At 44.4% G+C, this 19,736-nt stretch overlaps 1 protein-coding gene across 1 annotated transcript in view; it reads left to right on the top strand.

Annotated features, from left to right (window-relative positions):
- The window catches only part of LOC138852329 (protein turtle homolog B-like), a 269,981-nt gene that overhangs the window by 85,149 nt on the left and 165,096 nt on the right, over window positions 1-19,736 (top strand). The window contains exon 6 of the mRNA XM_070082111.1: window positions 5,281-5,411. Coding sequence (XP_069938212.1) covers window positions 5,281-5,411 — 131 coding nt within the window. The remainder of the gene's footprint in view (window positions 1-5,280; window positions 5,412-19,736) is intronic.

Below are 19,736 nucleotides of genomic sequence, written 5' to 3'. Positions count from 1 at the left end.
TCATATCTCTCTCCTCCTTCCTTAAAATACCCCGAATTCCTTTCCCTATAATCTCTCTCTCCCTCCCTCCACCCTCCCCCTGCTTAAAATTCTCCCTAAACCAATAATCCGCATAATTACTCATTCCATTGTTGGTTGTAAGTTCCTGCCCACCCTATAGTCCCCCACCCCTTGACTCACCTCTAATCCCATAATTGTAGTTATCTGCTGTCTTTCCCTAAATCTCCTCAAGACGCATCCTGACGGTTTGTCTCCCCATGGGACCTCCTCTAATCCTTCCCTTACACATAACGCATCAAAACGAGAATTTTGTATGTCTCTCAGTCTTCCAATTAAAACCTCTATTTCCCTATATCTAGCCTCCCTGCCCCCTTCATAAAAATCATTGAGCTGCCCCTCAAAATATTTTTGTAAACCAAACCTCCACCACACCTCATCCCGTCCTCTATGCTGATAATACTCCTTAATCTGCAATTTAGGATACTTCTCCCACCATTCCAATACATCCTCCTCTTTGTTGCGCACCTCCCAGAGGTGCCACCACTATTCTCTAAAAACCAACCCCTCCCCCACTCCCTGAAGTAACCTCACATTCAGTTTCCAATAACCCACATACCTACGAACCATCCCGTCCCAAGCCACCTCTGCCAAAACGGCTCGATGGTCCGAAAATCCTAAATCTATCGTCGTTGCACTGTCTACTGTAATCTCACGAGTTATATATATATACGGTCCAACCTAGCTGCATAACCCCTCCTCATAAACGTGTGCTCCACTCTCCACCCATCTCCCCTGACTATGTCAAAAACCCCTGCGTCCCTCAACGACTCCCTCAACACCCCAAGCACACACCCTACCCCTCCTGGCTCCACATCCTTATTTCTGATTACACAGTTCCAATCCCCTCCTACTATAGACACCATGGGTAAACCCCACAAGTAGAAAAGCAAAACCCCCCTTACAAAAGTCACCTTTACCCTTATACATGTATTGCTATCAGCCGGCATATATATCCCTAGAAAACACACTCTAATCTCCCCCCATAGCCCCTCCCCCCCTCTTCCCATACGAGCACTTGAAATGGGCTGGATTTCCTCACTGCCACTGCCACCCCACTCCTTAATTTCCCTGAGCTGCCTGCATACATCCTAAAACCTTTCAGCCTCAAATCTCTACCACACTTAAAATTGTGTTCTTGAATAAAACACACACCAATATTAAAACGCCTAAAAACATCCTCCAACCATACACGTTTAACATGAGCCCTAAGGCCATTCACATTTATCGTTAGACACTTAAGATTCAGAAAGGGGGGTTTTCCTCTATGCTTCTGTGGCCTGTCCATTACACTTTTTGCTGTGCCTGTTTTCTCCCATGCACTCTTGCCCGCCTGGACCCCCCTCCCCCCCTGTGCACTACTCTGCCCCTTCTTAGTCACTCCCGCCCAACTCTTCTTACCAGTACGCTGAGCTGGAGTTATACACTTGTCATCCGACGATCCTCCAGCTCTTGTTTTAGATGTACTCTCAACCTCCATATCAGTATGGTCACTCCCCCTGTGCACCTCAGCCTCCACTTGCAGCACCTACAACATGCCAGACTCTGACTCCTGAGGCCCCAGGACCCATTCACTCAGGTCTTCCTCAACCATCAGAATTCTTATAAACCGTAGGCAGGAGAGGTGCAGCAGTCATAGGTGGTGTCACATTTGTTCAATGTGGAAGTAGGTCGTGCCCAAGAATTAGGCAAGTGAAGAATTTCCAAGTATTAAGACCCCAAGAAGTTGCAGTGTCTGACAGGTTTGTAGATGAATGGTTCAGAGAACCGACATGTTGATAAATTAGACACATGTGCAACTCTTGGATCTCTGAACCATTCATCTACAAACCTGTCAGACACTGCAACTTCTTGGGGTCTTAATACTTGGGAATTCTTTACTTGCCTAATTCTTGGGCACGACCTACTTCCACATTGAACAAATGTGTCACCACCTATGACTGCTGCACCTCTCCTGCCTACGGTTTATAAGCTACTTCTCCGCACGTATGCCGTATTCCATCAGAATTCTCCCGTCTACCGGAGGGATCTCCTCCGCTGGCTCGTCCAGAAAAGACTTGATTATCTCCTGCAGGGGTTCAGGTAAAACCTGTAGGTCACCGACCTCCCCCACCCCTACAGGCTGCTGTTCACCACCAGGGTCTGCCTGTGTGGGAACGTCCAAAGCCACTGGTAGCGTCACACAAATTTCTTCTGCTTCCTCCACTTCGTCCGCCCAATTACCTTTACCTGCTGCACTCACAACCTCAGGCAAAGATGCCACCTGAGACTCTGTGACAACTGGCAGGTCCAAAGATCTCGGCGCTGCTGCCCTACCACACCCGGGCGCCATGTGGTCATAAGCGCCACACAGGCGACACGTCTTGTGTTGTCCCGCATAGGTCACAAACACCTGTGTCCTGAAACCCTCCAGGACAACATACGATGGAATAGGTCGTCTCAAAGTCATCTTTATGGTGTAGGATCCTGCAGGCAGCCCTGCATAGATTCCATCCGTCCATCGACCCAAAGTCGTAGCATGCACTTCACCATATCGTTGAAAAGCCTCTCTAATATCCACTTCATCCACTTCAAAAGGGATATTTCGTATCCTCACCCAGGTGTAATATTTTGAGGCATCCCTCAGGCATACCTCCAGTCCAGATGAAACGAAGATGGACTTCTCCTGGTATCTAGTCACCGTCCTTTCATAAGCCTCTACGTTGCAGAACTTTATGAAGATTCGCGAAGAGCCATTAAGCGCTATTCCATGTAGTTCATCGTTGTCAATGTTGAACGTGTCCCGTATGATCGTTGGCAATAAAACAGAGGCGTTCGTCGGATAAATTGTTCCTTTAACTAGGTCAACACACACAGTGTTACTCCTCCTGCGGTAACTGGTCGCCATCTTGGTGAAAACAGGAAGTTGCGCAAACAGAGAAAGCAGGAGCTTTTGCGCAGCACGTCCACACGGCCCGAGAGCGATGAGGACACTGAGGGGGGATTAGAATTGGGGCAATTGCGGCAATTGCGGCAGGTATATATAGTACGCTCTGTAGGAACAAACTTATTTACGGGGTGCAGTGGAGGGCACGAAATTACGGTCAATAGACTCATTCATTGGTGAGCTAATTATATGTAAGGGACTGGATTCCTTTATAAGCGGGATCACTTTAGTTTTCGGAGGGGGGAGTGCATGAGGTAAGGTTTTAGCGAAAGAATGTGAGGGTCGGGAAGGTATGTAAAGAGTGGTGCTGTGTTGACAAGTAAGTTTAGTGTGAAAGGTTTTGACAAGCCTAGGATTGTATAAATTAGGGCCTTGTGATTAAAAGGGAGTTATAGAAGAAGAGGTTATGTGAAGAAATCAGGTTTAAAGATTGACTAAGAAAAATGGTATTGTACGTATGGTAATACCAGCAACATTGATTTATTGTAAACAAACCATACAATGTTGCGAGGTTGATACAGTCCTTGCATAATGAAAGCTGTGGTTGGATATGTAATGGGCTTGTATGCTAAGCAATATGACAATGTTGCGAGGTTGATACAATCCTTGCATAATGAAAGCTGTGGTTGGATATGTAATGGGCTTGTATGCTAAGTAACATGCATAGGTTGGTTTTGAGTCGTGCATTGTGTGAGGGGATGGATGAATGAAGTGTACAGGAGTGAGTGGGAATACATGGTAAGGTATGAGGCATAAGTAATGTGCTCAAAGAAAGGGAAGTTCACTGTATCTGGTATGATCAGGTGGAACTACAGTTAAGACGAAATTTAATTGTGTCAGAGTTTATTTTGTAGTTTAGTTAGCACATAACATATGTAATTGTTAGGAATCATCAGAAATCTTCTACATACAATGGACTTTTGTTAATGGAGCAGACTGAGGAAAGGAGGTGGCAGTATGGTGATGTGGAACCAACTGTTAAGAAGTATGTGATAATTGATGAAATGTTACTGACGGAAGGATAGACAAATATTGTAGGCGAGTGTGCTGTTATAAATTGGGGTGGGGTAGGATAGGGAAGTGTAACCTTATTGGTTACTAACAGAAAAACGCCTTTGTTGGTAGTTATGACTAGGGTGGGGTAATGTAATTGTGATAGTGTATATAGACATTGTTAAGTTATTTGTAAGTTGGTATGCAGATACTAACAAGGTTTGGAAAAATAGCTGTCTTAAAATAACATTATACTTCATGATTTTGTTAATAGTTTTCATATCACGTATATGTATATTGGGGAAAAGTGTTTTTAGTTGCTAGCTATGTTAGGGAGAAAGGGTTTGTGCCAATATTGTGTGGCAGCAGCAAGTGTTTCCTCATCCTGCATATTGCAAGTTTTGAGTGCGTGTAATCAGAGTGTATAGTTTAGTATTCTCTAGAGTGGGATAGATTATGTTGATGTTGTATTGTGAAAATTTTGATGTTGGGCCATATGTTGGACAACATTTGGACGTTTATGTACATATTGTGTATTCTGTAAGTTTTTATATAAATTATAAAAATAAATGTAGTTGTGATAGTGCATATAGACAAAGTTAAGACTTTTGTTAGTTGGTATGTAAATAATTAAATGGTTGGGCAACAACTGTCTTACAATAACATGATACTTAATGATTTAGTTTATATAGAGTTTTCATATCATATATATATATATACATATATATATATATATATATATATATATATATATATATATATATATATATATATATATATATATATATATATATATATATATATATATATATGTATATATATATATATGTATATATATATATATATATATATATATATATATATATATATATATATATATATATATATATATATATATATATATATTGGGGAAAAATGTCTTTTAGTTGCAAACTAAGTTAAGGGGAAGGGCGTTGTGCCACTATTGTGTAGCAGCAAGGGTTCCTCATCCTGCACTTTGCAGGTTTTGAGAGAGTGTTTTCAGTGTGTATGGGTTTAGTGTTCACTGGAGTGGTGTAGATTGCGTTGATGTAATTTGTGTAAGTTTTGACAATGGTCCATATGTTGGACAACATTTTTATGTTTGTGTACATTTTTGTATTCTATAAGTTTTTAAATAAAATATAAAAAAAAATCATTAATACTTTAAACTTTTCACCAAAGGTTCGTACTGTCATACCGTACGAAGCTTTGCTAAACGGGTTTCTGACTAGACTGCATCCTGCACGACAACAAATGTATTTATTTGTACACCTTCTTGCCAGACGTCCCTGTGACTAGACTTCGGCCTGGCCGCTCCTTAAACCTGAGCAACATTGAGGAGGGAGATGACGTATACTTTGAGTGTTCCATCAACGCCAACCCGTGGGTCTACAAGATAGACTGGATCCATGAGGTAACCACTCCAGTCCATATTAGTTTCGTATAGTACCTTCTTTGATGTTCATAGGTAAATGCTTAAGTGTGACCAGTAACTCATTAGAGTCGTTGTTAAGCAACTGACTTGCATAATTCAAATTTCACTTCCAAGAGCACCACTTGTTAAAGAGTGTGAGGGATGTTGAGTGAAAGCCGGATAAAATTCTGTACTATAATGTGTGTTTTTTTTTTTTTAACGCATTTGCTTATCACTTCTATTTCAAAAGTCCCATTTAAAATTTTAAGGTGTGGCAATAATTACTGTTTAAAAACCACATATTAGAAAACGTTGCGGCCTTGGACACTTTTAACACTCAGAGGTTTAAAATAACGTATATATGCCTGAATGACCCTAGTGGTTTTAGCGCTTAGTTATGACTGTAATAATAATAACAGTGTATATACGTTTAGGTAGAAAGTGGGGTGCGACACATATTGACCTGAAAAATGCAAGTGAAGCTTATTTGGATGAGGTCAGGTAGACAATGAGATCTCATGATTACAGTATTGTGAGGTAGGTTGTGTTTTACCTGGTTGATCATCATAATCTTAGACGCTGATGATGTCTAGAACCCTCAATAATCGCAATCACCATCATAACGGAATGTAACACTAGATGCCAAGCTAATGATAATGATTCTCTTCTGATCGCTTGTTCTCTCTAGGCTGGAATATTCTTGAACACTAACGGCCCCTTTCAAAGCAGAGAACTTTCGCTGCATGTATAATAAAGCACCTAAATTACTGGGAATGGTTGATATCCCTTGGAAATCAGTCGAGAAAGACACACAATATATGCATGGAAAATCGTAGATGGGCTAGTCCCAAATCTGCAACACAGCAATCGCACAGCAGGCAGTGCAACTACCCCCCCCCCAGTGAAAAGCAGGGGCGCCATGAGTACGCTAATAGAATACAATAAATGTCAGGTGCCCAAGACTGTTCAGCTGCCTCCCAGCATACATAAGGGGCATTACCAATAGACCCTTGCCTGTCTTCAAGAAGGAACTGAATTGGCACCTAAAGTCAGTTATCGACCAACCGAGCTGTGGTTCGTACGTGGGTTTCCGTGCTGTCAGCAGTAACAGCCTGCTTAGTTAATCACTGATCCGCCTCGAAATCTGGTCATGGACAGGGCCGCTGGGGCGTTGACCCCGTAAATACCCTCCAGGTATATGAGTACTCCAGGAATGGCACTGTGTGAGTGGGATGAGACAGTAGGATGTAAGGTGGTGCTGCTGATAATACCATGTAACTGTTGTCCTAGTAGTAAAACCATCTTGTTGTCACTTCCGTAGCTCAGATGTTATAACGTAGGGTCTGTTATATATATGGGCAACAATTCGTGTCCCACTTCATTATACAGTTAATTCAGTGACAGCTGTTCATTGTTACTTATCTCAGGTTTATGGACTACATTAGCTCTGAGGTGTACAATAAGGGAGAAAATTTATTATCATAGACTCTAAGGCTGTTGCATAAGACAGAAGCGTCACAGTTAGTGCCACTGATATGAATGTTTGAAAGCTTAACTGTTAATAATATCTAACTGCGAGCTCCAAAGCTGAGTGCTCACAGGCGTGGGGCTGCTATATGTATAGACCACAATTTGAATCTCCCTCCATTCTTCTGTTCATTCACTAAGAATAATTCATTATAACTTATCTCAAGTTTACTAACTACATAGCTTTGAGGAGTGTGAGAATATAGACTATGGGATAACTATGGAGTAATAGTTGGTGCTGCTGAATCAACAAAGCCACAGTTGTGCAGTTTGTAATATCTTACTGCAAAATCCGCGAGTTAGTGGATACATGGTTTAGCCTGCTACACACACACGCACACACATAAACACATATATATCATGAGGGAGATGGGAGAGAAAGACATGACCCTTATGACAAATTTTCAAAGAATAGGGGGATACTCAGTAGAAAGAAATCGTCCAGTAAAATTGATTTTCAGGTCAGAAACAGTGCAAAACAGGATCCTGCAGCAGAAACCACGACTGACTCATCAAAATACCAGTAGATATAACTTAACCATGACAGAACGTGAGAAGAACGATAGAAACTGAGAGTGAGGATACAAATGCACAAAGGGCAGGAAAGAAAGTCAAGGATAAATATGGGCAGAGGACCAACAAACACAACTTTCCTCAGAACCACCCACAGAACACCCTCATCCCCGACATCCCCCACCACCACCAAACAAATTAACCAAAAACTACCCCACACACACACTGCACCCACAGCCCCACCCCTTTAACAAACTCCAACTTCTCAGCAGCCTCTCATAGTATCCTACCAGGCCTTCCACTCCCCCGCCCCTACAACCCCCCCTCCCTCCCAGAACACAGTACTGGAAGAGAAGCTGAGGTATGGTACAACAACTCAGATGGAATAGCAAACAAACGTGAGAAGCGGCACAAAAGAATCATAGAGGCATTCCCAGACATCATAGCACACAGAAACGAAGCTCACTGGGATGATAACGTGCGATCTTTCTATCCGTATATCAGATCCTAAGAAAAGATTGAGGGAACAGAGGAAGATGAGTAGTTGCAGTTCTCATGAAAAGCCACTAAAGTTTTGAGGAGACTGAAAGAATGGACAGAAGGGAAGCAAGAGACTACGCAGTAGGAACATTTCTAACTGGGGGTCCCAAGTTGGTGATTGCAGTGATGTACAACCTGCCACAAAATAGCAAGAGGGCAAGACAAGAGTATTATGAGAGCAACAGAGCAATGGTGGACGTACTAGCTGAGGTAGCCAGAATGGGAACACCTGGAACCACAAGGGGGACCAAACACATAGAGAGTTATGATGATGGAGGTGGTACTGGAAAACCCCATGCTGTAACATGTTAGGGACATTACCAGAGAGAGAGTGGAGTCTGAACCATCAAGCCTAGGCCTCATATTCACCTTGAATAGTTCAGACGTTAAGGACATCACCTATGAAATCCTCCTCAGAGCTAGTGATCACGTGGTCCTGAGCTTCAAATACACTGCAGAGATAATGATGGAGATTGACGGAGCAAGAGTAGGATGAGAAAAGCCAAACTACAAAAGAGGAGACCACAAAGGCATGAGGTAGTTCCTTCACGATATACAATGGGAATAAGAACTGGTGGGGGAGAAAAAATAAATGTAATGATGGAATACATGACCACAAAATGCAAGGAGGCAGAGGAGAGGTTTGTACCCAGGGCAACAAAAGCAATGGGAAGACCAGAACGAGCCCTTGGTTCACCAAAATGCATAGAGAGTCCACTAGAGAATGAAAAAAAGTACAGAAGACAAAGGTCCCAGGATAATAAGATCAGCTGAAGAGCCACAAACGAATATACATGGAAAAAGAGTAAGATCCAGTGGCAATAAGAGAATGACATAGCATCGAAAGGAAAATCTGACCTGAAGCTGTTGTACAGCCAAATCAGGAGGAAAACAACAGTCAGGGACCAGGCAATCAGGCTGGGGAAAGCAGGAAAGATCACAAAAAATGACCAAACAGAATGTGAAGAGTTCAGCATGAGAATAAAGGAAGTATTTTCAGTGGAGACAGAAAGGACTCCAGCAAACTGGGATGGACACAATATACACAACCGAGGATGAGGTGAAGAGGCGGCTAAGTGAGCTAGATACCAAAAGCAGTGGGACCGGAAATTTCTACATGGGCCCTTAGAGAGGGAGCAGAAGCACTGTGTGCCACTAAGAACAATATTCAACAGATTTACCAAAACAGGGGAACTACCTGAGGTGTGGAAGACAGCAAATGTAGTCCCAATCTTTAAGAAAGGAGACAGACAAGTAGCCCTACACTACACGTCAGTGTCACTAACATGTAAAGTCATGAAAAACTTATCAGGAGAAGAGTGGTGGAGCACCTAGAAAGGAATGAAGTTATACAAGATAACAGCACGGATTCGGGGGTGGGAAATCCTGTGTCACAAATCTGCTGGAGTTTGAAGACAAGATAACAAAAATAAGACAGGAGAGAGAGGGGTGGGTACACTAGTCTAGTATGGTAGTCTAGTATGGCCTCCCATCCACTCTGCCCAGCCCGTGCAATCATGGAGTACGTCACACCATCGATGCCCGGGGCAGTGTCACCTGTGTTCTTAATGGCACGTCGGAGTTCCAAGTCCGTGAGGTCTACATCAGTCACATCTTCCGACTCACATGCAGCTTGTATCGATAGCTGGCGCTGTGGCAGAAGATCCGTCTGTATATTCCGGATGTCCTGTGAGAGCTGAGTGGAGGCTCCCCTTGAAGTGAAAAGCTCCACTAGTTTCTCTGCTTCCTGGGATGGGTTTGGGTGTGCTGGTGGCCTCGGCTTGCTCTTGCCAGTTGCTATGTTGAGCTTGCCCCATATCTCAGATAAGGTGGTGTGATGCCCGAATGTTGAGCACCACTCCAGCCATTTCTAAGTTTTTACTCTGAGAGAGATTCTGCGGGCATGCTGCACAATGGCTCTCAGAGTATTCCTGTTCTCTGCCGTAGGGTTACTCCTGTATAGCTTCCTAAAAGAGTTGATGCTGTGGTTCTGCTCCCGCACCTCGTCGTTGTAGAACCACCAGTCTCTTTTGTGAGTGCGTCCTGCGGACTTCTTTGGAATTGCGCACTCTGCTGCCTGGATGAGAACAGTGATTAGCTCCTGTTCAGCCGTATCACAGTCTTCAGATAGAGAGTATGTGGACCACCAGTCATGAAGATAATCCTGGAACACCTTCCATTTGGCCCTCTTTACGTCCCATCTAGGAGGCAGCACAACTGTGGGAGGCCTGTTAATGTTGAAGGTGGTGATCACTGCAAAGTGGTCACTGACAAGGTGAGGATGAGTTTCCCATGTGGCTCCTGCTGCGAGTTGTCTTGACCCAAAGGTAAGGTCGAGGCAGCCACCCAACAGGTGTGTGGGGGTCTCCATTGTTTAGCAACTTTACCTCTGGAATATCGTATAGGAGCATTGCTATGTGTCTGCCAGCAGCATTGGTTGCTGAGCGAGAGTGCAGCATTGGGTGATGTGCGTTGAAATCTCCACCAACAATAATACACTCAGTGCGTGATGGTGCGAGGAGCTCTGCAATGTCGAGGGTGTGTCTTGGGTTCTTGTAGATGTTATAGATGGTAATGGGCGCCCCAGGTATGTGCACAAGGATGGCCTGTACCTCGACATCCTCCCCACAGTCCAAAGGGTTGGCTATAACCTCGTGAGGTATTGTATTGGATACAAATACAGCTGTGCCTCTGCAGTGAACGCCCGGGTCCATGTGCCGAAAATACCCAGCAAAACCGGGTAGTCTTGGGCACATAGTCGGGACAGTCAGAGTTTCTTGTAGCAAGACGATGTCAACCCGATCCCGAATTACTGCCTCCAGCAAGAGGTGCTGTTTGCTCCCTAGGCCCTGAATGTTCCATTGTAGAACCTTGAGGGTGTGATTTGGTACCGAGGTTATTCCATCGCTGTTGTTTCCTGAGCTGGAGACTGAGTCCTGCCCGCTCTGAGAACCTGCAAATTCATGGCATCCACTGTCTCCTCCTCGGTCAGCAAGCACACTCTCAGGAGCGTATTGACCATCTGCCGGAATGTGCTCTGTTGTTCCGTGGAGTTGATTGTGTTGAAAATAAGATCCGTGAACACCTTGATGAGTGCTACGAGATCCTCCCTGGTGAGAGCCTGATTTGGGGTTGGGTTCGAAACAGTGGATATTATCTGGGCTGTTGTGGTCTGTAGGGACTGCTGAGGGTTGGATTTCTTTATTGTATGCACCGTGGTCTGTTGCTGTTGGGTAGCCGGGATCTGCTGGTGAGGTGCCAGTTGAGTCTGCAAAGCACCTGTGCCGGGTAAGGAGTGCCTGCTAGTTGTTGTACTATGGCCGGTGGGGGCTCCTTTAGTGTCACCTGCTGATCGCATTGACCAGATGCACCCTGTTGACGCCTCCTGTTCCTCTTGTTTCTGTTTCTTCGTTGAGGTAGTGGTGCAGGAGGTTCTTGACCTTGACGCCTGGTTGAGACTTCGAGGGTTGGGAATTCCTGGGCATTGACTTGGGTTAGCTGCTGAGAGATCTGCGGTATGGCAGCGTTCTCTGCACCCATCGTCTGCTGAGAGTGATGATCCGTCGTAGCCTGTTGCCGAGTTCTTGGCGTCTTCCAGACTCCTTGAATTCTGGCGAGCCTCTCGAGGCATCGAGGATTCCAGGCATGATGTTTCTGCCTGCAGTTCGGGCACTGTTGAGTGGGTGGCGATGCATTTTTCAGCTTGGTGATGCATTCCTCGGTAGGGTGGTGCTGGCTGCAGACACCGCAGATTACTCTGTTCGGACAGAGTGCACCCAGGTGTCCATAACGCTGACACTTGAAACAGCGAACTGGTTCTGCTGTGAAGGTCCTGACATCGTACTTGCCCCAAGAACCGAGGTCCAGCTGGGATGGCAGTGGTCCTACATGCTGAATGAGGACCTGTCGGGTTGGTGCGTTGCCTGCCGTCTTTGCCTTGAGACGTTGAGCTGACACCACACTGGGGTGAGCTGCTACTGCCTCGATGGGCATCATCAGCGGGTATCGCATCACTACACCCTTGGTGATTTTCTGCCGAGAGTCCAGTTCCTCCAGGGTGAATGAGCGATCTGTCTCCTTGACTCTTTTCAAGGTGGTATACATTTCCCTGTTGAGAGGAGTCAATATTGGTTCTTCCCTCAAGTTGAACCATATCTTGAACTTCAGGATGTGTCGTGATTCCAGGTATGAAACAACGCCATAGTGGGTTCTGTGGTCCCCGTAAGACTTCACCTTGAATTTGCCAGGTCGGTTGAGCTGGTTTGCCTGCTCCTTGGACGGACGGCGCTTCTTCTTGTTGTCCACAGTGTTCCATCCCTCTTGGTTTTCGGGGGTTGGGGTGTTTATTTCCTTCCCTATTTCCATTGTCGCTGGCTCCATGGTTGGAACTGTCAGATCTGCTACAATGTGAGCAGGATCTTCCTCTTCCTCTCGCAACTTCTTCGCTAGAATTGCGCCCCACATTTCCAAATCCGAGTCCTCCGTCGTGTTCATGGAGCATCGTGGCCTCTTCTTTTCGGCAGAAGCCATGTGCCTATCTTGTGATAAGGTAGTGAACTCCGTGAACTGAGTGTGTGAGTGTGTGTACTATGTACACACACACAGGACGGCTATACATAGGCAGGAAGAGGTGGTGGTAGTAGTAGTAGCAGTACAAGAATGGTATATAATACCGACAAGATGAAATTAAGACACATGCGCAACACCTGGGCATCCCTATCGTAGACGTTTCGCCATCCAGCCAGCCACTGGATGGCGAAACGTCCACAACAAAGACAACCAGACGCCGCACATGTGTCTTAATTTCATCAGTAGTAGTAGTAGTAGAAGAGGTAGTAGTAGTGGTAGTTGTAGAAGTGGGGAATAAGGAGGACGAGCCAGTCAAATACAAAGGAAGGGGACCACTGCAAGAGAGCTAGGTGCCCACAGAGGGAGAGTAAGCTCACAGAGTTGCGTGAAAGGGGAAGTGGTGAAATAAATGAAGAAGGAACAGAAACATGAGACAGAAGAGAGAAAGACAACCCAGAGGAGAAAAAGGAAAGAGGAAAGGGGAAGAGGGAGAAGAAGAAAAAGAAAAAGAAAAAATGAGGAGTCAGGTTAAGTCACGGATGTTCTGAAGTGTGGAGCATTTTACAATGTAGTGGGAGAGGAAGGCATCTACAGAGACGAAGCCAGGACTAAGATTCATACAGGGAAAGTTGTGTATTAGAGAGGATTCAACTAAACGGCAACTGTTAGAGTTGGAAGTAGGGAAGACAGTTTTAGCAGAAGTCCAGTCAATAGGATTGCTATGATCTCTGACGTGACAGAAAAGAGCATTGTTAGTGTCGGCAAGCCTAACACTATTTTCGTGCTCCCTAAGTCTGTCAGAAAGAGATCGACCAGTTTCTCCGAAGTATTGAAAAGAACAGGAGGAGCAAGAAATAGAGTAGACACCAGGAACTTCTGTAGAGGGAGAAGAGGTATGAACGAGATTAGTGCGAAGAGTGTTAGTCTGGCGGAAGGTAAGCTTGATGTCTAAGGGACGGAGAGAATTGTTGAGGTTAGAAAGACCAGAAATGTAGGGAAGGCAGAGGATAGAAGAGTTCCCAGGAGTAGAGAGTTTGGGAGAGAAGAAATTGCGTTTAGCACGTGAGAGGGCAGAGTCTATGAAATGGGAAGGGTAGCCAAGACGGGAAAACGAATTATGAAGAGTGGAAATTTCTGCTGGAAGGAAATGAGGATCACAGATGCGGAGGGCACGGAGAAAGAGGGAGATAAGAACACTTTTCTTGACAGGAGAAGCATGATAGGAAAAGTAGCGAATGTACATGCCACTGTGCATAGGTTTTCGGTAAACGGAAAAGGAGAAACCTGTATTTGAGCGGTGGACATGGACATCAAGGAAAGGAAGCAAGGAATTAGATTCCCATTCAGCTTTAAACTTAATGGAAGGGGCAAGATTATTAAGAGCTTCAAGAAAAGGTTGGAAGAGACTGGAGTCATGAGGCCACAGAGCAAAGATGTCAGCCACATAGCGGAGCCAGAGTGAAGGTTGCACATCGAGGGTAGGAAGAAGAACAGTCTCGAAGTATTCCATGTAAAGATTAGCAAGGACATGAGAGAGAAGAGAGCCCATAGCGACACCGAAGGTTTGAGAATAATATTTCCCTTGGAAGGAAAAGGAGTTAGAGTCCACACAGAGGTGGATAACCCACTTGCACTCCCTTTCCTGATCATGCCCGTCTGCTACTTCAACAGCTCATTCTTTCTACTAAGTCACAGGTTGAAGATGCCTTCTTTACTTTCCGTCAACGTCAACGTGCTTTCTTTGCGGCTCTACCACAGGATCTCTGTAACCTTCTCTCTACCATTGCCTTTGACACTGCTCGCCTGAATACACAAATTCATTCTTCCAAACTACAGAATAAACTTCAACGTCTCATCTCTGCTAGCCCTTGGTCTAAATTCTCCCTCACTGACTGTGTTACTAACCTGTCTTCTGTCTCACTCTCTCAATATGAGCTTGAACTTCTTGGTTTTGGCCTTTCCTTTGCCACTTCGCCTACTCCTCGCGCTGGTATTGCCCTGATTAGCTCTTTTGATTCCTTTCGTCAATCTCGCTCCCATAATCTTCCTGACTTGTCCACTTTTCGTGGCGCTCTCCTTCCTGCTCTTATTAGTCTGTTTTCTAAGAATCACCACCTTCCACGCCGTTACCAACTTGCCCTTTCTTCTCTTAAATCCAACACTAACATTGTCATGCTATCTTCTGACAAAGGTAATTCGGTAGTTATCCTTGATCGTGAGGATTACCTCTGTAAAGCTGATGACTTGCTCTCTGACTCACGTACCTACATTCCTCTCGTTTCCAACCCTCTTGATCGCATCAAGAGAACTTTCAACAAGAAACTAAGGACTCTCTCCGACCTCTGTCCTCCTGACTTTGACCTTGTTCAACGGTTTCGTGTCATCTGTCCCTCTCTTCCCTATTTCTATGGCCTTCCCAAAAATCATAAACCTGATATTCCTCTTCGTCCTATCATATCCTCTAGAGGTTCTGTCTCTTATTCTCTTGCTTCTTGGCTGGCCAAAACCCTCACTCCCTTTCTTGGTACTTTTTCTTCTGCCCACCTCCGTCACTCTCAAGACTTCATTGAACGGGTTCGCTCTCTCCCAACCTGTAAGATGCTTAGTCTTGACGTTGAGTCCCTCTTCACCAATGTCCCTCTTGATGTCCTTGATTTCCTTAGAGAGAAGGCCCATGAAGGATTTCCACATCTCGCTATACCTACTGATGTCTTTCTTGATCTTATCCGCCTCTGTGTGGACTCTAACTCCTTTTCCTTCCAAGGGAAATATTATTCTCAAACCTTCGGTGTGGCTATGGGCTCTCCTCTCTCTCATGTCCTTGCTAATCTTTACATGAAATACTTTGAGACTGTTCTTCTTCCTACCCTCTATGTGCAACCTTCATTCTGGCTCCGCTATGTGGATGACATCTTTGCTCTGTGGCCACATGACTCCAGTCTCTTCCAATCTTTTCTTGAAGCTCTTAATAATCTTGCCCCTTCCATTAAGTTTGAAGCTGAATGGGAATCTAATTCCTTGCTTCCTTTCCTTTATGTCCATGTCCACCGCTCAGATACAGGTTTATCCTTTTCCGTTTACCGAAAACCTACGCACAGTGGCATGTACATTCACTGCTCTTCCTATCATGCTTCCCCTGTCAAGAAAAGTGTTCTTATCTCCCTCTTTCTCGGTGCCCTCCGCTTCTGTGATCCTCAGTTCCTTCCAGCAGAAATTTCCACTCTTCATAATTCGTTTTCCCGTCTTGGCTACCCTTCCCATTTCATAGACTCTGCCCTCTCACGTGCTAAACGCAATTTCTTCTCTCCCAAACTCTCTACTCCTGGGAACTCTTCTATCCTCTGCTTTCCCTACATTTCCGGTCTTTCTAATCTCAACAGTTCTCTCCGTCCCTTAGACATCAAGCTTACCTTCCGCCAGACTAACACTCTTCACACTAATCTCGTTCATACCTCTCCTCCCTCTACAGATGTTCCTGGTGTCTACTCTATTTCTTGCTCCTCCTGTCCTCTTCAATACTTCGGAGAAACTGGTCGATCTCTTTCTGACAGACTTAGGGAGCACAAAAATAGTGTTAGGCTTGCCGGCACTAACAATGCTCTTTTCTGTCACGTCAGAGATCATTGCCATCCTATTGACTGGTCTTCTGCTAAAACTGTCTTCCCTACTTCCAACTCGAACAGTCGCCGTCTACTTGAATCCTCTCTAATACACAACTTTCCTTGTATGAATCTTAGCCCTGGCTTCGTCTCTGTAGATGCCTTCCTCTCCCACTACATTGCAAAATGCTCCAAACTTTAGAACATCCGTGACTTAACCTGACTCCTCATTTTTTCTTTTTCTTTTTCTTCTTCTCCCTCTTCCCCTTTTCTCTTTCCTTTTTCTCTTCTGGGTTGTCTTTCTCTCTTCTGTCTCATGTTTCTGTTCCTTCTTCATTTATTTCACCACTTCCCCTTTCACGCACCTCTGTGCGCTTACTCTCCCTCTGTGGGCACCTAGCTCTCTTGCAGTGCTCCCCTTCCTTTGTATTTGACTGGCTCGTCCTCCTTATTCCCCACTTCTACAACTACCACTACTACTACCTCTTCTACTACTACTACTACTACTACTACTACTGATGAAATTAAGACACATGTGCGGCGTCTGGTTGTCTTTGTTGTGGACGTTTCGCCATCCAGTGGCTGGCTGGATGGCGAAACGTCTACGATAGGGATGCCCGGGTGTTGCGCATGTGTCTTAATTTCATCTTGTCGATATTATATTCCATTCTTGTACTACTACTACTACTACCACCACCTCTTCCTGCCTATATATAGCCGTCCTGCTCTACTTCTGGTTAGTGTGACTTTGTAAATGGTCCAAGTCTGACCGAAACGTCGTCGTAAGCTTCTCTCTTTTATGTGCAGGTTATTTGTGTTTCCACATCAGAGTCTATTGAGGAAAATTAAGGCACTCGGAATAGGAGAATTTTTTTCTGGGTAGAAGCATGGTTGACAGAAAGGTAGCAGAGAGTTTGCATCAATGGTTAGAAATCAGAGTGGGCAAGCGTGACGAGTGGTGTTCCCCAGAGGTCAGTCTTGGGCCCTTTGTTGTTCACAATTTATATAAACGACATAGATGAGGGAAAAAATAGTAATGTAAGCAAGTTTGCTGATGACACCAAAATACGTTGCCTAATTCATTCTAACGAAAACATTAGAGCACTCCAGGAAGATTTGAATAGACTGATGCAGTGGTCAGAGAAATGGCAGATGCAGTTTAATATAGACAAATGATAAGTTCTAAACATTGGACAAGAAAATACCCATGCCACATATAAACCAAATAATGCAGCTCTTAATATTACTGATTGTGAAAAGGATTTGGGAGCTCTGGTTATTTGTAATCTAAAACCAAGACAACAACACATAAGTATTCGCAAAGAAGCAAACAGAACTTCCTTGGCCTCATATCAAGAAGCATAAGTAATAGGAGTCCTCAGGTTGTTCTTCAGCTCTATATATCTTTGGTTAGGCCTCATTTAGATGATGCCGCACAGTTCTGGTCATCTTATTACAGAATGGATATAATGCACTGGAAAACGTAAAAAGAAGGATGACAAAGTTGATCCCATGTATCAAAAATCTTCCATATTAGGTTAGATTGCGAGGCCCTGAATCTGCACTCTCTAGAAAGACGTAGAATTAGGAGGGATATGATTGATGTGTATAAATGGAAAACATGAATAAAGGGAATGTATATAGCGTGCTAGAAATATCTAGCCTAGACACAACTTGCAGCAATGGTTTCAAGGTGGAAAAATTCAGATTCAGGAAGGATATAGGAAAGCACTGGTTTGGTAATTGAGTTGTGGACGAGTGGAACAAATTCCCAAGTACCGTCATAGAAGCTGAGACGTTGTGTAGTTTTAAAAATAGTTTGGATTAATACATGAGTGGGTGTGGGTGGATGTGAGCTGAATCTGACTGGTTTGTGCCGTGCCCCTTCCTTAAGTGAATGTGAACTGACCTGACTAGGCGGGTCATTGGTCTAAGCTGGGAGGTGACTTGGACCTGCGTCGCATGGGCCAGTAGCCCTGCTCAGCGTTTGTTCTTTCTTATGTTCTTATTTGTAAAGAGTATCAACGAATTCTTACTGTTGCACAGCTTCAGAAGTATATATACAACAAATTAAAGTTTGACTCTAGGAACAAGAAATTCCATCCTGAGGTTTCTGCTGCTACTGGAGCTATTAATCGCTGACTCCCGCTTCGGAGAACAAACGCCTGAGCAACAGGACCAGTCCGTCTGGGAAAACAGGCAGTGACTCGGGGTTGTCTCGGGAGGAATCAGCTTCGTTAGCGCTCGAGTTGGCTAAATTCAATCTTGAGACTGCCGGGGAGGAACGTGCATTTGCTAAGGAAAAGTTGATATAAAGGAGAGGAAACAGCTTAGGCTTACTGCTGTTAACAGTTCCAGTGTTCAGAAATCTGTGTCGCTAGTACTTCGGTTTTCTAATGCTGAGCCTGAACATTTTTCTAGTCTTTCAAAAATCAAGCTCGAGCTTTGTGATGGTCATTCGAGCACTGGGCAGCACTCTTCCATAGAGCATTATACGGCAAAGCACAGGAATTTACGGCTGGTTTCAGTGATGGAGATTTCATTGATTACAATGTTGTGCAAGCAGCTGTACTCGGTGCACATCAGTACATTTCCGCCAAATATAGGAGAGAATTTAAACTGAGCAAGCGTTAGTTCGGTCAATCATGTGTGGGCTTTGTTCGTGAACAGTCTAAATTGTTTACTAAGTGATACAAATCCACTGATGTCATTAATTTTAGTCTGTTAGTGCAACTGATCCTCACTGACAAATCTTCTTGAGTCAGTTGGACCAGAGGTTCGGGTATTTTTAGAAGACCGTTAAGTGGCAACTGCGATGGAGGCGGTTAGATTTGTTGACACATTTGAGACCAACCACTCTTTGTCCAAGTGGTCCTTTAACTTTTGTTTCAAGCAACCTAGTATTGACAGAGATCGTCGTGGACGTACTTATGATTGGATTACGAAGAAAGCGGCTGGAGCTGAAAAACGACGTTTGCCTCAAAGTCAGTATGGAGCATGAGACAAGAATCCCAAACCCAGTGCCTGTTACTATTGCCGTAAGTTTGGTTACATAAAGGCTACTTGCCCCAAACTAGGTAAACATTGCTGCTAGTGATAAGTTGACTTGACCACTACCATTAGGATAAATAGCTATGTTTCCCACTAAAATGAATCAGCAGGAAATAGAGGCCTGTATAGTCAGTCACACCTCCCTTAAGGACCATGCAAGTCCCATTGAGGTATTCACGTTCAGGGATACTAGGGCTTGTTGCATCCTCTTACAAAAGGAAGTACATCCAATTTCTGAGATCTTATTAAACTCCTCAGTATCATTAGAAGCCTATGGGGGAGCGGTATTTTCTGTTCCACTGCATAAAATATTTATTAAAACTCAGTATTACACTGGGAGACACTCTGGTAACAAGGCTCTAAATTCTAGATGCTGTCCCGGGCCCATTGTAACTACCGAAGCCTCTTCGGTATTGGCCATAACTCAAGCAATGTCCAAAGGAATGTCTGAAAAACAACGCTGAGCTATCCTTGGAGGACTGCGATCTAGGGCTCGACAATTTGTTTTATGAGATAATCTGGCCAG

Source organism: Cherax quadricarinatus, chromosome 7 (assembly GCF_038502225.1).
Source record: "Cherax quadricarinatus isolate ZL_2023a chromosome 7, ASM3850222v1, whole genome shotgun sequence".
Classification (NCBI taxonomy): Eukaryota; Metazoa; Arthropoda; class Malacostraca; order Decapoda; family Parastacidae; genus Cherax; species Cherax quadricarinatus.
The sequence above is the reverse complement of the archived record's forward strand: the minus strand, read 5'-3'. Positions and strand labels throughout refer to the sequence as shown.